Here is a 20615-nt window from a genome sequence, read left to right on the forward strand (position 1 = left end):
CATAATATTGCTGATATATTTTATTATATCCTTGTTGTTTTGATATATTTGTAGCCATGAATCACCAGAGTTGCATGACTGAAGTTGCTGATTTAGATTACTAATCAAGATATATATTTGAGTTTACATTTTGGAGATCTGTATTTTATACAGTTAATTTTTAAAATGAATATATATGTAATTTTTAATGTAGTTGACAGGTTTCGGTCTTAAAGAATACTTAATCTTTGTAGTTTATATAATCAGTATTCCGTAATGTATTTAAGATGTATAAAAATGGTCTTATATACCTTTGGCCTAAACAAATATGATGATATACTTTGGAAAAGGAGTATACGTGTGTAGTTTAAGAATGGCATTTATTCAAGGGAAGCAAAATTGACTAACTCATTTTTTATGCAAGATTTTTGTTTTCAGCTTTTAGACTTAAATTTTTAGAAAATCACATTGTCAAAACTTATTTTAAAAATTAAAACATTAAAGTGGTGGACATATCATGTGCATATTTATAATTTTAAATAAAATAACAACTTTGTTACTAAATTTTAGTGATTTCATATTTCCCATAGGATTTCTGACTCTCTTGTTCTCCTTCCTAAAGGTCTTTCTTTCTTTCTCATTTTTGGTTGTTGTGAGGCATGGAAGGAGATAGAAAGATTCTGATGTTTCTAAGCATTTCACTCATAATTACATTTTTATTCTACTTAGTTCGTTTCCTTTTACCTTCCAATATTGTCATAAAGAAGAGTGTTGAAACTTTGCTGGGCATGGACTGTACTTGGGAGTGAGGAGGGGTGAGAAAGAACAATTCTCTTCATTACTACAATAATGTTTATATAAGAGGTTTGTTAGTTTTATGAAACACCCCTTAAAATGTGTCATAGACAAATGATTTATCTTGAAGCTAAGGTCAGAGAATGTTGGGGAGGGGGTGTAAATTATAATTGATTAATGTCTACCTGTTAAAGCCAGCTTGTTCTAGCTTTGCTTAATGTGCTCAAAGGTATGAAATGGAACATAAAATTGATTACTGCCTGGACTTTTAAAATATTTGATATTGTTTCAACATTTAACAAATTTTAAGCGAAGACTTCCTTTGCTGTACAAGTTAAATACCTTGAATAAAAGAAAAATCTAATTGTGGACTTACTAAGTGCCAAGAAATATTCCAAACACTTTACATGTGTTATTTATTTCAGTCCTCACAGCACCCTGTTAAGCAGGTACTATCATAGCCGCATTTACAGACAAGAAGTCTATGGCACAGGCAGGCTTAGTCACTCATCTAAAGACACACAGCTATTAAATGACAGCTGGAATGTGAACCCATGCGGTCTGGTTCCATAGCCCAGGCTCTTCATCTTTATTTACAATCCATCTTTTACAGCCAAAACAGCTCATCTGTTTTATTATAAAATGTACATGGTTAAAATGACGTCTTTAATTTGAAGTTCAGTCTAATCCTAAATTTTAAAAAGATACTGTGAATTAGAGAGAAGTGTTCTAAAGTAATCCCAGTATCAGGAACTGAAATAACGTCAAACAAGTACGCTTTTCATCCAGAAGCATTGAGGAGCCCGTTCGTTGCGCCTCTAGTTTGTCTTGTGCCTTTACATGTATGTCTGGGCAGCTCTTCTCAAGAGACTCTCATTCAGTAAAACATCTTGCAATTACTGTGTGATTTAAGAATGGATTCAAGGGGTTACCAATTTCCTATAATATTAATAATTCATTTTGGAAAATAACCTCCCCTGTTTGGCAGCTGTTTGCTATCTTCTCTTCTAGTCCACATCCTGTAGATGGATGGCCAAGGAGTGGTGGAACAAGGAGATACCAGGAAATGAAGTTGTAGAATCCCGGGCTGCAGATATAACGGGATGCACCACTGTGCCTACCAGGAAAATGCTTTTATGCTTTTCGTGAAAATAGTGTAACTATTCAACCTAAGCTTTAACTTAGCCTAGAAGTATTTCACTAAAGGACTGATGTATTTGCATTGTTTCTTCACTTAAGAGGGCTCTTTGTGAACTTGTATGTAATAACAGCAGGAACAAAGGATAAAGTTTTGGGGGGAAGTCATCTTCCTTAATATTCATGCACTATGGTTTACAGAGTTTCAGTGTTTAAAGAGCAACAAAAATGCTTCGACACTTTAAAAGCATTATTTACTGTTATTTAATAAGGGAAACAGTTATAATTTTTATTAAATTTTCCCGATTGGTTTAACTCTGAGTAATAAACCACACTTTTAGACACAAATTTGAGTTTTTGGAGAATGATTTTCGGTTTGTTTGCTTGTTCAGTTTAATTTTTCACAATGCACTGATTGAAAGGCCATTTGTTAGTAGCTTTCTTGCAAAAAACAAAATAGTGAAACATCAGTCATTTTATTAGATACCGCATGTTTTAGGGGTAGAGTACTACTAGTTTATTTCAGTAGTATGGGCTTGTTGCCAGCATTAATAATAATCCACTGCATTCAAATTAATACGTAGTAAATTAGGATACAGATATCAGCAGGTTTATGTAAACAGAAAACAACTCAGCTTAACTAAGTTGTCTTTTGTAACTTTTGTGTGGTAATTTTTTACAATTCCCAATTTCTTAGCTTTCTTATGATGTTCTGCGTATATTCACATTTTGAAAATTTTTTATTGAAAATAGTATAATAGTGACTTGGTTGTTTTACATAATATAAATAGAATTTTTTAAAGTGTAGTTTTCAATTTTTTATGTTTTTTACTAATATTGGGTTTGGCATTTGGATGATTCAAAGTTTCTATGAGGAAGTAAAATTTTTTTTTCAAAATTACATTTATTTTTAAAAAGCCAAGGCATAAACTTTAAAGTTTCCTAACTAAGGCCAAGTCATATATAGACTAATAAAGTGATATTACTTTTTTTGTAGGAGATGGCAGATAGGTACTTGGGACCTGCTGGTAATGATGGCCTGAGCTAAACACCTCCTAGTTTGAAGGGATACCCTTCCGTGTCAACGAACAGAATGCTGAGGAAGCTATGGCAAGTATGTGTTGGTTGTTCTGGTAAGGTAAAACTCAGATACTGAACATGCTCACTTTAGATCCCATGATGCTATATTTGGCAAAGTTTTAAAAGCTTTTCTTAAAAAAGCAATAGATATATTCCTAACACTTGATAGAGAAATGTACCTTCAAATTTTAAAAGTATAAGAGTATTGGCTGCTTTTCATTTCAAAGGAAACAGCATCACACTTCATAGTAAATCAGTGTAGTATATTTATAATTGATTTTTCAGTTGGTATTTGCGGAAACCCGTTGTGGGTCAGGCACTATACTGGGTGCTGTGGCGACAGTGATAAAGACAAATGAAGGTGCCCCCTAGGCCCGGGAGCAGTGAGGGCAGGGCACAGGGATGAGTGAGGGAGTTGCCTATATCCAGAAAAATGCTTCAAGAACAATTCCTAGAAATATATTTTCAATATATAGTCTACTAGTAATAATTAAGTATAATTATGAAATTAGGATATTAATAGTTAATTACTTTGATTTAGGCTAAGCATCCCATTATTTAAATATTTGAATATGTTATGTATTTACTTTTATATTTTATTTACCTGATTTTTATTGGCTTTTATAAGAAGCATTAGATGGACAAACTATACTGTTTGAAATATTTATACTTTAGTCCAGTTGTTATTTTTGATGATTTCAGAAAGAACTCAGAAAGATTATATAACCATTAATATGGTGGTTCACTTTCATTTTGTAAAAATTGATGAGTCCACAAGTTGACATTACCAATCTACTTGCTGTTATCTTTCAAAGTGTTAAGGTTTTTTTAAAAATGATTATATTTTGAGTGAAATAGGTAACAGTTACTTTATTTTATAAAGGGGGAAGATAACGGACAGATGAATGGTTTTTCAGCCTCTCAGTGATAATCTCACTTGGAATCAAGAATAGCATTTTTGTGTTAGACTGTGAAAGACTTAACACACCTCCTTGAGAAAAGTAGGGGAAAACTATTTTCAGCAGAAAATTACTTTTGGATCATACAGAATTTAATAACAAAGATAGGAAATTTCATGATAGTGCTAGTCTGTATATCACTCTCAATATGTTACATACCTACGGACATGCCAGCAGAAGGTAGGAATGTTAGTGTCCTAGAGAGCTTTTAGAAGACATTTCACCCCTCAAATCTGAGGCAGAGCTTGCCAGGAGAAATCCATCCAGCTGGGATTCTTTTTTTAATCTTTAGCAACATGAAGGTAATGATCTGAGATTATAGTCATTTTAAAAAACATTTGCCGTGGGTTCAAATTTGGGTTGTCAAATTTCTCATTTAATTTTTTTCAAGAACTTGACTGTTGTTTCTAAGTATTTTTACATTTTAGCTTTGAAAAATGCCTCAAGCGTGTAAAGGCCAAATGTTTTTGTTTGCTTTTTTTAATGAAAAAAAGTATCCTCTTGGATCCCTTTTTTTTTTTTTTTTTTTTAGTTTACATAGTAGATATCCTTTGTTTTAATTTGATCCCATTATTCTTCGGTCGTACTACTATTTCAGGCATTCTTTGATTACAGTGAATTTGTAACTTTTAGTTTGAATACAGACATGTAAAAATAAGTATTTTCAGCTGGCTAAACAGAACTCTGACTCAGAGAGGGAGAAGTGAAACTAAATGGAATACATATTCCAAAGGATTCTCAGTTGATGTTTTAGCTACTCGAAGAACAGTTTTATTTAGTTGGTACTAGGTCAAAACTAACATGATCCATAAAAATTATAGTTATATTCTAAATGTTGTTATTTGACCCAACGTTGGTGTAAAAAGCAAAGTTTGTTTTTATTCACATAAAATCTTATCAAAATAACATGCTTTTGTGGCTAAGTAGACCAATAAACTACTATCTGCTAATCATTTAATTTGAAGTATAAGACGGCCAAAAAAATAGAGGCTTGGAAATTCAGTGTAGTTATATGCAGTATGCTCTGCTTAACTCTAAACATTTTTGGACCTTTGTTTTAGCATTAAGCATAGAAATGAAAATAATCTACTAAGTTTTATAGTGCATTACCTCAAGGACTTATATTTTAATCCCTTTAAAAATGTTACACCTTAAAAGTACAGTTTTCTCCTAGAACAGAGAAGTAATGATTCTAACTTCAAAATTGCATTTGCTCTCTTTTCAAGAACTGTGCCCTTTTCTACTGAACTTCATGGCAAGACTAATTCTTTGAATGAATTTATCTCCCTTGTTTCATTCTTACATAGTTCACAGATTTAGATATACACCGTTCATACATAAAACTGATTTGTTACAACAGAATTATAGATGTTGATAAATATTTGTTGAATATTTATTGCTGTATTTTAATAAGTAGAATGTTTTATATTCAAGGATGTTTTAATATTCTAATGACTAAAGTAATTTTATTAGTAAGGATTTCACCCTTGATAGTAATTTACCGTAAAGCAAGCACAGTTGTTCTTTATAGCTCCTCTATAAATGAGTGTTTAATGAAGTAAAGTATATGTTATACTATACAATATAGATATATTCTAAAGGTTTTTTCAGCAGATATTATTGGGACCTTGATAGGCACGGTGTTGGACCACATAAGAAGAACTGCTACTAGAACTGCCCCAGATTTTTATACTGTAATGAAATAAATTTTGCTTTCATTAAATGCTTTTGTGGAGAGATACTTTGTTGTAATTATTATGATGAGTTAAGAATCATGAATTCATTAAGGAGCGACCTACCCTCAAGAAGAGCCAGAACGATAGAACCATGGAAACTGGCTTGGCCTGGATCACACCCTGGAGATTATGGGTGCTCTTGAAGGTTCTTAGAACCAGTCTGGTTCTAAGACCATGGGGCAGCAGCTCCAGAAAATGTCTGGAATACACCTGAGAGCTATACATGTCAGGGATTCCTGCCCTCCCCCGCTGAGAAAACCTCAATGTAGCACATGATTTTGAACTTAATAGAAAAGTAAATTTGTTTCCACCTTGAGACAAATGACCATAGAAACAATTTAGTCTATTTGCAATTTTAAGACTGTGAAATATTGTTTGTTGTATTTTATAATAAAACAATGTTTTAACAATATTAGAGAAAACTTGTAAACACCGCACATACAAATGTCACCCGTAATCTCATGATAAATTCATTTTTTTATATTCTCATCTAGTTTGTCCACATGCATACATATTTTCCCATAGTCATTTTATAATTAATATGCAAATTTTGTTCTGATTTTTAATAGTAAATGGATAAAAAACTTTTCTTATTTCTACTCAGTTATCATTTTTAATGGCAATATAACTATTGATTTGATCAGTTATTTTTTTAAACATATTTCTCTACTGAAAGTTTAACTAAAAATAGTTTTCAAATATAATTATGATTACAGTCCTGGATGCATTTAGAGCATAACTTTTCCTTCATTGGCAGACTTCACTGTACTTGAGTTTTAATTGCAAAGCCACTTAGCTACTCAGTTGTGCAATTGAACTCTAACCCTGTCTTACAGGTAAATAGTGCAAGGTTCCCCAGATTGATTTTGAGTTCTGTTTCTAATTGACCTTCAAATAGAGGATGTCTGTCAGCTAACGGTGATTTCTGTATGGCTATTCTGCTGTCCCAGCCCCACTGTATTTTAATGACAAAGGAGGTGAATTGAAATAGAAATTCTTAATTCCATATTTTTGACCCTTCTGCTTTTTTATTCAGTTTGTGTGCCTGGTCAGCTGATTAAGTTGATTGAGAAAGAAAAAGAGAATAATATTAAGTAAATAGTATTTCTTCATTCCCCAAAAGAATTTTTTAGAGATTGGAAAATAGCATCAATTAGTTACCTATTGTGTATCGGTGTGTTTGAAGCATTTTAATTTGATCAGCCTCCAAGGTAGCTACCACTAGTATTTTCTCCAGGGGCAGCCTTCTCTGCTTCTTTCCTAGAAGCCCCCTGCAATGTCCTCATGTAGTTCCTGAAGCCTTCTCATTGCATTGATCGTAGTTATTCTAAGTAATTGTTTACTGCCTATTTTTCTTGTTCAACTGCTAGTACTTGGCAGACCAGAGAGAATTTGTCTTGGTCACTGCTGTATCTCGAGTGCCTAATATAATGCCTGGCACATGGTTGACATTCAACAAATAGTTGCTGGATGAACTTGTCGAATTGAAGAATCTTGATTTTATAGGTGAGAAAACTGAAGTTGTAATGAGAAACTTTTCCAGTCACCTAACTACCAAATGATAGCGGGGACTGTAAAACTTGTGGTTTTGCCCTATATCACATTGTTTTTGTGAATTTTTTCCTCCGAGCCTAGATTTTTTTTTTTTCATAAAAATAGAGTGATTGTACTGAGGTTCTTGGTTCTCCCCAAATAACGACTTTATAATAATGATGCCGAAGATGCCTTTGTTTGTGCTTTGGTCTGTTTTTAGGCTATATACTATATATTATAGTAGAATTGAACCATTGGACCAAATCTTGAGGCTCTTTTGGGATTCACAGTTTCCCTTTAGAAATGTTAAGTAATATACTGACTCTGGGTTTGTTAGCAAAACATGAGCTAACAGTTTTAAGAGGAAAGCGGAAAGAGTCCATGTAGTTGGGTATAGAAGTGACCCGAGGTTGAGACAATCTAATGCCCAGATAATCAGATTTTTAGGCTTTTGCATTACTGAAGACATTTTTTAAAAGCCTCTCTTTTAAGCAGCTTATTTAAATTATATTGCCAAGACCAATGCTTTTAGAAGAAAAAGCACAATTGTGCATATACATTAAATTATATATAATGTATGAATATTTAATTTTCATGACTTTCAGACATATCTCAGAACCCATCAGTGGTTGCAGCAAAAAAATATTTAAGCTTGTAAAATTTGTTTATATCTACTTAAATTCTTACGAACCGACCGTTCTGAGTTAGTGATCTATAAAGAAGAGATGTACAAGGAATCATTTGGTAGCATATTCTATTTTTATGCTAGGTAACATAAAAAAATAGGTTTAACTCAAGAGCTGGAGAGCACAAGACAACAAAGAGATCTTAGCTCATTTCTCTTCGTATCTCTCATTAGTGCTGGCTACTCCGTTCTACCCTTGGGTGCCCCAGGCCTGCCTTCTGCAGTGAAACAACCTGAAAGTCCACATTAAAGTCTCTTTGGATTAATTCTGAAATTTCATGGCTCAGCATTGGCAAGCTGAGAAGGATTTTCGATAAAACCGATATATCGTCTTGAAAGTGTTTACTTTTTTTAAGGCAAAGACTTTCAGACATATCTCGGAACCCATCAGTGGTGGCAGTAGGGACTGTGGGATCCATGTGATGGGGTCAGCAGGTGGTTTAGCCTCTTTACGTCTCTAACCAGACAGCTGTTTTTTTTTTAATCTATTTTGCAGCAGGGTTTCTCATAGAATTTTGTTAGAATAAAAGGCTCCCCTGCTTACAACAAAAAGTTTGAAAACTGCCACTTTCTGGAAATACAGTCTCAGGAAAAGCCTCTATCTTTGACTTTTAGCTATTACTATCTGCCCGCCCCCCCCACCCAAATAAATATAATCTAAGATTCTAGGAGAATAACAGTCACAAAAGAGCTTACTCCCCTGCCTTTCAACAATTTTCATTCACTTTCAAAAATGTAGGTGCTGTCATTCATGTTCCTCCACTTACTTAAAGCTATTTGAGGAGTTCCCTGTTTCTAATGACAAAAAAAATGATCAAACAGCTATGCTAACACTTGGAAAAAATAGTAGTGTCCCTATTGCATTGAATAAGAGAGATGGCATTAGCTTAGTTTATAACATTTAATTAAGAAATAGTTTTCAATTTCAGATTTCTTTATACTCCCTTAGATACCAAAGATGTTTTATAGAAGAAAAAAAGAATGACATCTTTGATTTGGACTGTTGACACTATTATTACTAAGCTGATGGTCTTTATTTTATAATATGGGAAATTAGGGAACGGGGCATTTAGTCTGACTTGCCATCTGTTGCTTCGATCCACCCAGGGGATGCGTAATAATGTATTTGAGAAATCCCAGGGAGGAGGACATCACCGCCTTCAAAGGCAGGGCGCTCTCTATTTGGACAGCTCTATTTCCTAAAAATGTTTCTTCCTTCGCTGAGTCAGTGCATCTCTTCATAAAGACCTGCTTTTGCTTTATCAACTTTGAACTAAACTTTTTTTCTCCTCATTTAGGCAGGATAAGAATTATGCTAGTAAATGAATAGTTTTAATTTGTGGTAGAGCATAAGTGAGACCACTTACTCATTTATTTTTATTTGGTTTAAACTTCAGAAGCACATCAACTTTAATGGATTTAGCATCAAAATTTTAAATATTTTGGGTACGAAATTGTTAAAATGTAATCATATGAACAGAATGCACTTTTTCTTGATGATTCAAGATCATTCTTATGAATTTCAGCTATTGTTCTCTATGGCAATGCCCTCGGGGTATGTTGAGTTTTGTAGGATAGTTTTTCTATTCATTGTAGTTCAAGTTAATAAACATTTGGCGAGTCCCTGCTTCCAAGCTTGTATGTGAAGGGGACAGAGAAATGAATGAGAAGACAGCCAAGACAGTTTAGCTAGGAGAGCATTAGGTTAAAAATTTAAAAGTTCCTTGCCTCCATCCAGAGTTTCGGGAGCTTTGTTATATCTCAACAAAGCTATTACTTAAAAAAAGAAGAAAAAAGAATGAACCACACACCTACAATGAGGATACCTGGAGTTTGGATAGGTTCTGGGCCAGAAATGTAACATTCCTCTATTACAATACAGTCAGTACTAGAAAATAAACTGGGGAGGGGTCAGGCCAAGGTACAAGGAGGCGTTGATCTGTAAGGCAGACAGATCATCGCACCAAGTGCACAAATGTGCACTGGCCTGAGGAGCAGCCTGCACTGAGCGTCCCTGGAGCAGCAGTCGTTTCTGCTGTGCTTAAAGCTCAAGGAAAGAGGTGTCAGGAAAATGAGATCGGGCCACTGCGTGGCTTCAGGAGTTTCGACTTTATTCTTTTAGTATCGGCGACCTATCGTAAACTTTAAGTCAGGAGACTGATATGATTAGATATGTTTTACAAATTCGGGTAGCATTGTGGGAAATGATTGAGAATGATGTTTCTGAAACTTCGGTCATTCACAGTCCATCTTTGCTACTTGTGCCATACTTGGACGTGCTTTGGGGATGATGAAATGGACAAGCAGGAAGAAGAGGGCATAGCCGATGGATTGAATTTCTTACACACTTAATGGCCATAGCCTCTGAGTATCTCTGACTGTTTTTCATAGTTTTAAAGTTCCTCCCTTATTAACAGATTATCATTTCACATTGATAATAGTGTGCTTGCCAAAGCCGACTCTTACCCCTACTTCCTTTCCAATATATAGATGGCTGAAAAATCCAAATAAACAGCCTGGGTGGGGGCTGACTCATGAGTACAGTATATGACCTTCAGTGAGTTGGCTTGGAGACACTATTTTGAACCTTAGAGGACTTTTTTTCTGGTTCCAGTCTTATTCTAGATTTTTATAACAGCCATTCAACAGCTTCATACAAGTCAAATATTAACTGTAATTTGTTTAAAAAGGTCCTAATCACTCATTTAAAAACATTTTCAAATTTATTTTGATGTAGGTGATTGGAGTTGTGCTTCAAAAATTTCAGCAGTTCAACAGTATTTATTTTATCTGCCAACAATAAGCTCTTTACTTGATTGCACCATGAAAAAGCTGCTAATGAGACTTGTCGAGCACAAAGATGAACTTGAAGAACCAAAAGCCATTGTTTTCAAATGAAGAATACTGAACGGTTTTATGCCTCGATGCTTTTTAATCACCACTGAGATTGTCCCCATAACATCAGAATGGCAAGCAGGCGAAAATCAACGACACCCTGCATGGTTCTTGCCAGTGAACAGGATCCAGACCTGGAGTTGATATCAGATTTGGATGAAGGGCCCCCGGTACTTACGCCTGTAGAAAACACCAGAGCGGAGAGCATCTCAAGTGATGAAGAAGTTCATGAATCTGTGGACTCTGACAATCAGCAAAATAAAAAAGTTGAAGGTGGCTATGAATGTAAATATTGTACTTTTCAAACTCCAGACCTAAATATGTTTACTTTTCACGTGGATTCAGAACATCCCAATGTAGTGCTAAATTCATCCTATGTTTGTGTCGAATGCAATTTTCTTACCAAAAGGTATGATGCACTTTCTGAGCATAATCTGAAATATCACCCGGGAGAAGAGAATTTTAAGTTGACTATGGTGAAACGAAATAACCAGACAATCTTTGAACAAACCATAAATGATCTGACTTTCGATGGTAGTTTTGTTAAAGAGGAGAATTCAGAGCAAGCTGAATCTACAGAAGCTTCTGCTTCGGGAATATCTATCAGTAAAACTCCTATCATGAAAATGATGAAAAATAAAGTGGAGAACAAACGGATTACAGTTCATCATAACTCAGCTGAGGATGTCCCAGAAGAGAAAGAGAACGAAGTCAAACCGGACCATGAAGAAACGGTGGAAAGTCCAAGTTCTTCAGCTTCTGAATCTAATAGCAGTACTTCCGTTGTCAACAGAATACACCCACACGCTGCCAGCACAGTGGTCACCCCAGCGGCAGTCCTTCCTGGACTAGCGCAGGTGATAACGGCTGTGTCAGCCCAGCAGAACTCCAATTTGATTCCCAAAGTCTTAATCCCCGTTAACAGCATCCCCACCTACAATGCTGCGTTGGATAACAACCCCCTTTTGCTTAACACCTACAACAAATTCCCTTACCCGACAATGTCAGAAATTACTGTTCTCTCTGCTCAAGCAAAATACACAGAGGAACAGATCAAGATATGGTTTTCAGCCCAACGTCTAAAACATGGTGTGAGCTGGACTCCCGAGGAAGTAGAGGAGGCAAGAAGGAAGCAATTCAACGGGACAGTACACACTGTACCTCAGACCATAACTGTTATTCCTACACACATTTCCACAGGAAGTAATGGCTTACCATCCATTTTACAGACATGCCAAATAGTTGGTCAGCCAGGCCTGGTCCTTACCCAAGTAGCTGGAACAAACACCTTGCCGGTAACAGCACCTATAGCCTTGACAGTGGCAGGGGTGCCAAATCAAACCAACGTACAGAAAAGCCAGGCCCCGGCTGCTCAGCCTGTCGCAGAAACAAAGCCAGCAGCGGCAGCAGCTCCAGCTTCTCAGCTTGTCAAACACGAAACCGCACTGGCAAACCCTGATTCGTTTGGCATTCGGGCAAAAAAGACTAAAGAGCAACTGGCAGAATTAAAAGTTAGCTACCTTAAAAACCAGTTTCCCCACGATTCGGAAATTATCAGACTGATGAAAACCACAGGCCTGACAAAAGGAGAGATTAAGAAATGGTTCAGTGACACGAGGTACAACCAGAGAAATTCAAAGAGTAATCAGTGCTTGCATCTCAACAACGATTCCTCCACCACTATTATCATAGACTCCAGTGACGAGACCACGGAATCCCCGACTGCTGTCACCTCGCAGCATAAACAGTCCTGGAATCCTTTCCCTGACTTTACTCCCCAAAAGTTTAAAGAGAAGACCGCAGAGCAGCTTCGGGCCCTTCAGGCAAGCTTTCTCAACAGCTCCGTACTTACAGATGAAGAATTAAATAGGTTACGAGCGCAGACCAAACTCACCAGAAGGGAAATCGATGCTTGGTTTACAGAGAAGAAGAAATCGAAAGCTTTAAAGGAAGAGAAAATGGAAATAGAGGAAAGTAATGCAGGTAGTTCCAAAGAAGAAGCCGGAGACACTTCTCCCGGAGATGACTCTGGTGCGCCTAAGTCGGGGAGTTCAGGCAAGATATGTAAAAAAACACCCGAGCAGCTGCACATGCTCAAAAGTGCGTTTGTCCGAACACAGTGGCCGTCGCCGGAAGAGTATGACAAGTTGGCTGAAGAAAGCGGGCTTGCTAGAACAGACATAGTTAGTTGGTTTGGGGACACCCGTTACGCTTGGAAAAATGGAAACTTAAAATGGTACTACTACTATCAGAGCGCCAACTCCAGTGGCATGAACGGTCTGTCTTCCCTGAGGAGAAGGGGCAGGGGCCGACCCAAAGGAAGGGGCAGGGGTCGGCCGCGCGGGCGGCCCAGAGGGGGCAAGAGAATGAACAGCTGGGACAGGGGACCGTCACTCATCAAATTCAAAACTGGAACTGCAATCCTTAAGGATTATTACCTGAAGCACAAATTTCTTAATGAGCAAGACCTCGATGAACTTGTTAACAAATCACACATGGGCTATGAGCAGGTCAGGGAGTGGTTTGCAGAGAGGCAAAGAAGATCAGAGTTAGGTGTAGAATTATTCGAGGAAAATGAGGAGGAAGATGAAGTTATCGATGATCAGGAAGAGGATGAAGAAGAAACAGATGACAGTGACACTTGGGAACCCCCTCGACATGTGAAGCGGAAGCTCTCGAAATCAGATGACTGAAATGTAAGTTTTTAATCTGAGCGTATGTTCATCAGCCACATTTAGAACAGTCACTTTGTTTCTGTCATCTTCGCGTTGGATAGTTTTTCTAAAACAGTTTTTCTTTTAGTAAGAGGACTAGGTGCCGCAAGGATAGCCAAGAAATATATGATTATCATGTGTAGTCTGATTATTACGATTGTTATGTTTATTACGTAGAGTTTAATCCTGCTTTCATTGTTTTATATGGATTTTTTTTTTTTACTTTGTTTTAAGGGAAAGTCACCCATTCTCTAAGAAGGGAGACTGGTGGGCAGGGGGAAATTCACAAATACTAAAGATAACTAAAAATGTATTTCTTGCAACCCTCCTTCACTAAAGCTTCATTTTTTGCCTATTTAAGGAAAGAATTCAAAAACGAAAACTAAAAAGAAGGGGAAAAGTATACCGAAGGAAAGACTTGCAACGGGGGTGAGGAATGCTCAGTTTTAGGAAACTAGGTGAAAATGGGTATTTTTTTTATTCATCGTATTGCCCTTCCAAACTATTAGACTTTTAACTAGAGTTTAAAATGCTTTATATATTAAAATTATTCAATATTTTTTCTATTAAAAGCCAAAGGTTTGTTTTAGGCTATATATAAATTCTGTGTTTGCTTAGGTGGCATCTGTTTTTGGAAACTGTGATATAAATTATTCGTCTTGTAGATCAAAAGGTAAATAACAGATTCAATATTAAATCAGTTGCCTAAAATGTCTTTTCATTCTTTGATATAAAATAGACCTGCTACCAGCAGAAATAATGTATTTGGTTAAAAATATCTTTCAGTAGTCATAAAAGTGCAAGTAAATATGCTTTAAATTTGATAGGTTTGGCATGTTCCTTAAATCTTAATTCTTTTATAGATCGGGTTCATTAAAATTTAACTATAGTCGCAAATCAGAGTTAAGACTTCAATTCTTAACACTTTTGTAATTCATAGTGTAGTTCTATTCTTTACTTTTGGTTTTGGAATGTTCCAGGATAAAACTCGTACTTTTCTAAAAACAATACAGGTGTCATGAAATGTTCGTTTATGTCTGTTTGTGGTCCAAGAGCATCTCATCATTAGAAATGACTGCAGTGTTGTCAAACTGTAAGGAGGGAAATGAGGTACAGAGCCTCGTGATCACATGAGCATATTTACTTATTTCCTTAGCCTTTTGCATCCCTACCCCATACTCTGCTTTTATGCTCCATTGATTCCCCAACGTCTTCTTCCCTGTTTTTTTTTTCTGTTAAAACAATTATTTATCAAGAACTTAATATGTATCAGACACTATTCTTATTGCTTTGCAATCCTTTTCCAGTTTTCTTTTCATTAACTTTTTTTCAGGCAGAAAAACAATTGAAACTAAAAATGCACCTACTTTTGAATAAATCTCATTCCACATTATAGAGCATAATGTAAGTCACAAGAAATTAAATAGTTTTTATAGCTTTATCCTGAAGCAAAGCCCTCCTTTTGGTATGTCAGAAATCTTCAGGGCTGGCTTTCTTCTAACCCAGATGCATAAAATATTTTTAACAGGCTTTTTTTTTTATTATTGCTAAACACAAGAATGTGTACTCAGCCAAGATTAAATCAACAAATTTTTTGCCTCAATAAGTTGCTGTTGTAGTGATCTCTGCAGTGATTTTGTAGGGAATTTCAGTCTTCTAAAAATAATATGAACTTTTTTTGTACAGTTTAATTGGATCTTACTTTAAGTTTATGTGGATGAACATAAACTTATGTTATATATTAATACTGTAATGGATACTACAGTCAGAAAATTCACACAAAGCCACAGTTTTCAAAACCTTTTATCTTATATGTTATACATGTACTTTTGTGGCACGTGTACAGGCTTGCCTTGCTTTTAAAATATACACAAGTCAAAAATTATAAAATATATTAATTAACAAGTTATCATTGGCTTAAAATAATTTTTATCTTACAAAAGGATTCACTATAAGCTTCCTTTAGTTACTTTTTCATTTAAATATGATTTGACTTACAAAAAAAAAAGTAACCAAAACCTTTTCAAAACAGTTATTGCAAAAAGTTAGAGACAGCAGCCCCCCCTTATCCATGGGGGACACATTCCAAGACCCCCAGTGAATCCCTCAAACCGCGGATAGTACCAAATCCTATACATACTATGTTTTTTCCCTATATATACGTACCTATGATAAAGTTTAATTTATAAGCTAGGCACAGTAAGATTAACAGAAATGACTAATAATAAAATAGAACAATTATAACAATATAGTGTAATAAAAGTTATGTGAATGTGGTGTCTGTCTCTGTCTCTGTCTCTCTCTCCCTCTGTTTCTCTGTCTCTGTCTGTCTGTCTGTCTCTCTCTCTTTCTCACTCTCTCTCACTCATAACTGATCTGATAACCTAGAAGGCTACTGAGTGACAAATGGATGGGCAGGTAGCAGATACAGCATGGATTCCCTGGACAGAGGGATGATTCACATCCTGGGCAGGATGTAGCACGGTGGCATAAGATTTCATCATGCTGCTCAAAACGGCACACAATTTAAAATTTATGTATTGTTTATTTATGGACTATTCCTTTCAATATTTGTGGACTGTGGTTGACCACAGCTGACTGAAACCATAGAAAGCGAAACCGCGGATAAAGAGGGGCTACTCTACATCTATATCTTTCACTCAAGCCATCCTGTACAGCAGGTCCTCACTTAACATTGTCGGTACGTTCTGTGACTTTAATCGAAACGATGGATAAGGAAACCAGTTTTACCAATAGCTAATTGACATTAGCAAGAATTAAGTTCCTGCAGCATCTCATCAATGTTATAATAAAATGATATTGAACGAATCAATGTTATTTGAGGACCTGCTGTATATAAATAGAAAAAATATGTCTTTAGATTTCATAGTCTGTTTATTACCAATACTAATGATGAAATATGTACTTCCTCCTAATTCTTAATAAATTATTATATATAGGTGAAAAAATGTCTGTAAGCATATCTGGTATCTGCAGAACATATACATAGGAATTGTACAGAGATCTAGTGCACTATGTGAGGTATGTGGCAAATGATCTCAGTATCAGTGAAGACAGAGGATGTGTTTTCTTAGCTGATTTATATCACTTTTGTTTCTGAAAGTGTTAACCATTAAAATGTGATTTTCCTTATTTATTTTTTCCAATTTTTAATTTTATTTTTTAAAGTATAGTTGGTAGACAGTCTATATTGGTTATATTAATTTCAGGTGTACGATGTAGTGATTTGACATTTTTATACCTTACAATGTTATCACCCCACTAGTTCGAGTAATCATGTGTCACTGCGCAAACTTATCACAGCATTATCCACTGTATTCCCCTCCTCCCTTTCACCCGTTCTCCCACCCCCTCCCTTCTGGTGACCATCCCTTTGGTCTCTGTTTCTATGAGTCTGTTTTTGTTTTGTTTGTTTTGTTTTTAGATTCCACATAGAAGTGAAACCATACGGTATTCTTTAAAATTTTAGTTTTTTATTATGTTTTTCTCTTATAGCTGCCTAAACGTTGGAGGAGAATCAATTCTTCAACTCAAGATTTCTGATTTACTGTGAATGGGCCCAATGTTTGATGACACTGAAAATGTTTTGGGGCATGCACATTCTCAATAAATAGGATCCCATGCCCAAAAGAAATGGAACTCAATGTTGTGCCAAAGTTAAACTACTGCGGTTGGTGGACGTTCTGCAATGTAAATAGAATACTAATTAAAAAACAACTTGTAAAAATTGAAATTTTAATACAGTACATTTTTATTCTGATACAATGGAGACATTCTGATTCTAAGACTTTCGGAAGGGGTTTTATGACCACTAGAGCTTGTCCTCATATTTTGTCCAGCTTAATACTGTATGTCTAGTAAGATGGGCCTTATTGTCTGTATTCTTTGACATGTGATTAAGCTTATAGCTTTGAGTGACCAAACATATTCCAGAGTAAAAATTGTTAGAAACAGGCAAAAGGAAAATCCTGATTTATTTCTATGTCTTATTTATCAAGTCATGCACGAAGATTAAAAGTTGTGCATGGACTTATACATTTTCAGTGTAAGTGAAAAAATAGACTATTGACACATGTTGGAACAATAAGATTTTATGGTATTATTGGCCCTTAACGATTGTATCTTTCATTTGAATACATTCATGGATACCACTATAACTACTTGTAATACTTCTGTTATTTTTCATTAGAAGCCGAATTTACTTTTTATTCAACTGAAGATGATAATGAAGAAGGAAAAGAAACTGGCGTAAGAATTTAGATAGGGTGAAACTCAAATAAATACTGTACCAAAAATGTGAAAAAAAGAATTATATAGTAAATAAATACTTACTGTTTTCTTACAATCATGGAAATCAGAAATGTTGTACAGGTGTCAGATCGGAATTTTCAAGAATTATGTTTCAGTGAAATTCTACTTTGTGTAACAATGTCAGTGGAGAAAAAAATTTGGAACTGCTCATAATGAGTTAAAAGTTAGCTTTTCACTCATGAATCACAGAAGCGTTAACTGTTAACTCTTGCCATATCAGGAGACTGAAAGTTCATGCTCATGATCTATAAAGACCGGTGCTGTTCATTCATGTTGGGAAGGACCCTTTCTTTGTGACTATTGGACCATTTTTCAAAATGTGCTTTCTTCATAAAAGAAATATTCAGTTCGATTAGCTTTGGATTTTTAAATGGTTCCCCCCCACCCCCCACCGAATGACCAGATGTAGTGGGCTTGGCCAGTTTATCTAATTTAATGAATAATAAATATTAAGCTCTTGTTTTTACCTAAATGTTTGTCAGCTAATGAAAATGTTATGAAAAAGCCTTGAATATGCATGCTGCTTTTCATTTTTATAAACTTTTTATTTTTTAACTATAGCTTTATTAGTAATTCCAAAATGCTGCAATTTAGCTGATTTCTTCACTCAGACAGCTGGCTTCGTGGGTGGCTTTTTCATACTACTGTTAACTTTTTTTAAAAGAAGCAATGTAAAGACTGTAACAATTTAATGCACTAAACTGTTCTTTCTTTTACATGTTTAAAAACTTCTTAAAGTACTCTGTATTATAATGATTAAATTGCTCCCTTTTTTAAACCATTGCTAATGTGGTCTGATTTTGTTTGTCAAAACATAATTTTTATGTTTTCAAAATTCAAAATGTCAAATATTGGACAAGTATGAAACCTTTGAATATATTTGTTTCCCTGCAGCGTGTTAACTTTGTATAGCTGTAAATAACTATTAGTAATGTTCCCACCCCCTGTCTCTTTTATAGACTTGGAACTTAATTCTGCTCTGATGTTTGCTAGCTTTTAAATATATTTATTTGACAGCAAAAGAACCCTCTCCTGGTTGATTGTGTCCTTGAATACAAAATAAAAGTTAGCAGTGATTAGTAGTTTTCAGCGATTTCCCCCCATTTTATTAACTGAGTTTTTTAATGTAAAATATACATAACAAAATTTACCATTGTATCTGTTTTTAAGTGTATAATTCAATAATATTAATTATATTCACGATGTGGGACAACCGTCACCACTATTTCCAAAACTTTTTCATCATTCCAAATAGAAACTCTGTAACAGTTAAGCAACAACTCTCCATTTCCCCTCCCCCAGCCCTTGGGAACCTTTAATCTACTGGCCGTTTCTATGAATTTGCTCATTCTTGATATTCCAGATAAATGGAATTATATAACATTTGTCCTTTTGTGTCTGGCTTATTTCATGTAGCATAATGTTTTTAAAGTTCATTCAGGTAGCATATATCAGAACTTCATTCCTTTTTATGGCTCAAGAGAGTGAGTGAGTGTGTGTATGTGTGTGTATACCACATTTTATTCATCTGTGAATGGATGGACATGGGTTATTTCTATCTTTTGACTGCAATGAACAATGATCTGAATTCCTATATTAAGTTATTTTGGGTATATATCTAGGAGTGGAACTGCTTAGTCATATAGTAATTCTATGTTTAACTTTTTGAAGAATGACCAAACTGTTTTCCACAGTGTATGTAACCATTTTACATTCCACCAGCAACGTATAAGGATTCCCATTTCTCTGCATCCTCACCAACACCTTTTATTTTCAGTTTTGAAAATTATTATCGCAACCCTAGTAGGTGTAATCTCTCATTGTTGTTTTGCTTTGCATTTCTCTAATGACTAATGTTGAGCATCTTTTGTGTGGCTGTTGACCATTTGTATTCTTTGGAGAAATGTCTATTCAAGTCCTTTACCCAAGTTTTTAAGTGGGTTATAGAAATATATATATTTATTTAACATATATATTAAATAAGGTGTCTTTAAATAAACAAACAAAAAAAGCACATAGAACAAAGTTATGTGTTGATCAGCTGATGAAAACATCATGACCAGAAAATTCCAGGATCTTAACCCTAGGATCATTTGTTCAATATTCACTAATTTAGGTTCACAGTGACTTTATAGAACTATTGTGAGTATTGAGAACTGATTGTATTTTCTCCCCTTCTGTAGGTTGTCTCTTTACTTTTTTGATAATGTCCTTGGATGCACAAAAAATTTTAATTTTGATGAAGTCCAATTTATATATTTTTTTCTTTTGTCGCTGATGATTTGAGGTCATATCTAAGAATCCATTGCCAAATCCAAGGTCATGAAGATTTGCCCCATTTTCTTCTAAGAGTTTTATGGTTGTCGCCCTTATATTTAGGTTGTGAATTTATTTTGAGTAAACTTTTATATATGGTGTGAGGTATGGGGTCCAACTTCGTTCTTTTGTATGTGACAATCCAGTTATCCCAGCACCATCTGTTAAAGCAACTTTCCCCATCAAATGGACTTGGTGCCCTTGTCAAAAATCAGTTGGCTATATATGTGAAGGTTTATTTCTGAACTCTGTTCTATTCCATTGGTCCGTATGTCTATCGTTATGCCAGTACCACACTCTTTGATTATTGTAGGTTTGTAGTAGTTTTTCAAATCCAGAGTATGCGTCCTTCAACTTTCTTCTTTTTCAAGATTGTCTTGTCTACTTGGGGCCCTTTGCAATTCCATATGGATTTGAGGATTGGCATTTCCATATCTGAAAAAAAAAAAATCTT

The 20615-nt window shown here is 35.2% G+C and overlaps 1 protein-coding gene across 4 annotated transcripts; it reads left to right on the plus strand.

The window, feature by feature from the left end:
- Positions 1–470: 470 nt before the first annotated feature.
- On the plus strand, positions 471–18935 carry ZHX1 (zinc fingers and homeoboxes 1). Of its 4 annotated transcripts, none has more exons than XM_006916576.3 (4): positions 471–1930; positions 2909–3025; positions 10642–13495; positions 17030–18935. In XM_006916576.3, the coding sequence occupies exon 3, from the start codon at positions 10871–10873 to the stop codon at positions 13490–13492; it is 2622 nt and encodes an 873-aa protein (XP_006916638.1). In that variant the 5' UTR covers positions 471–1930; positions 2909–3025; positions 10642–10870; the 3' UTR covers positions 13493–13495; positions 17030–18935. The 4 variants fall into 4 exon arrangements, 2 of the variants coding, with proteins under 2 accessions (XP_006916638.1, XP_015448508.1); XR_001517309.2 differs by lacking the exon at positions 471–1930 and adding an exon at positions 13875–13971 and having other exon boundaries at positions 2708–3025; positions 17030–18870; XR_003047669.1 differs by lacking the exon at positions 471–1930 and adding an exon at positions 13875–13942 and having other exon boundaries at positions 2708–3025; positions 17030–18870.
- Positions 18936–20615: the final 1680 nt, after the last annotated feature.

This window comes from Pteropus alecto, unplaced genomic scaffold (genome assembly GCF_000325575.1).
Source record: "Pteropus alecto unplaced genomic scaffold, ASM32557v1 scaffold164, whole genome shotgun sequence".
Taxonomy (NCBI): Eukaryota; Metazoa; Chordata; class Mammalia; order Chiroptera; family Pteropodidae; genus Pteropus; species Pteropus alecto.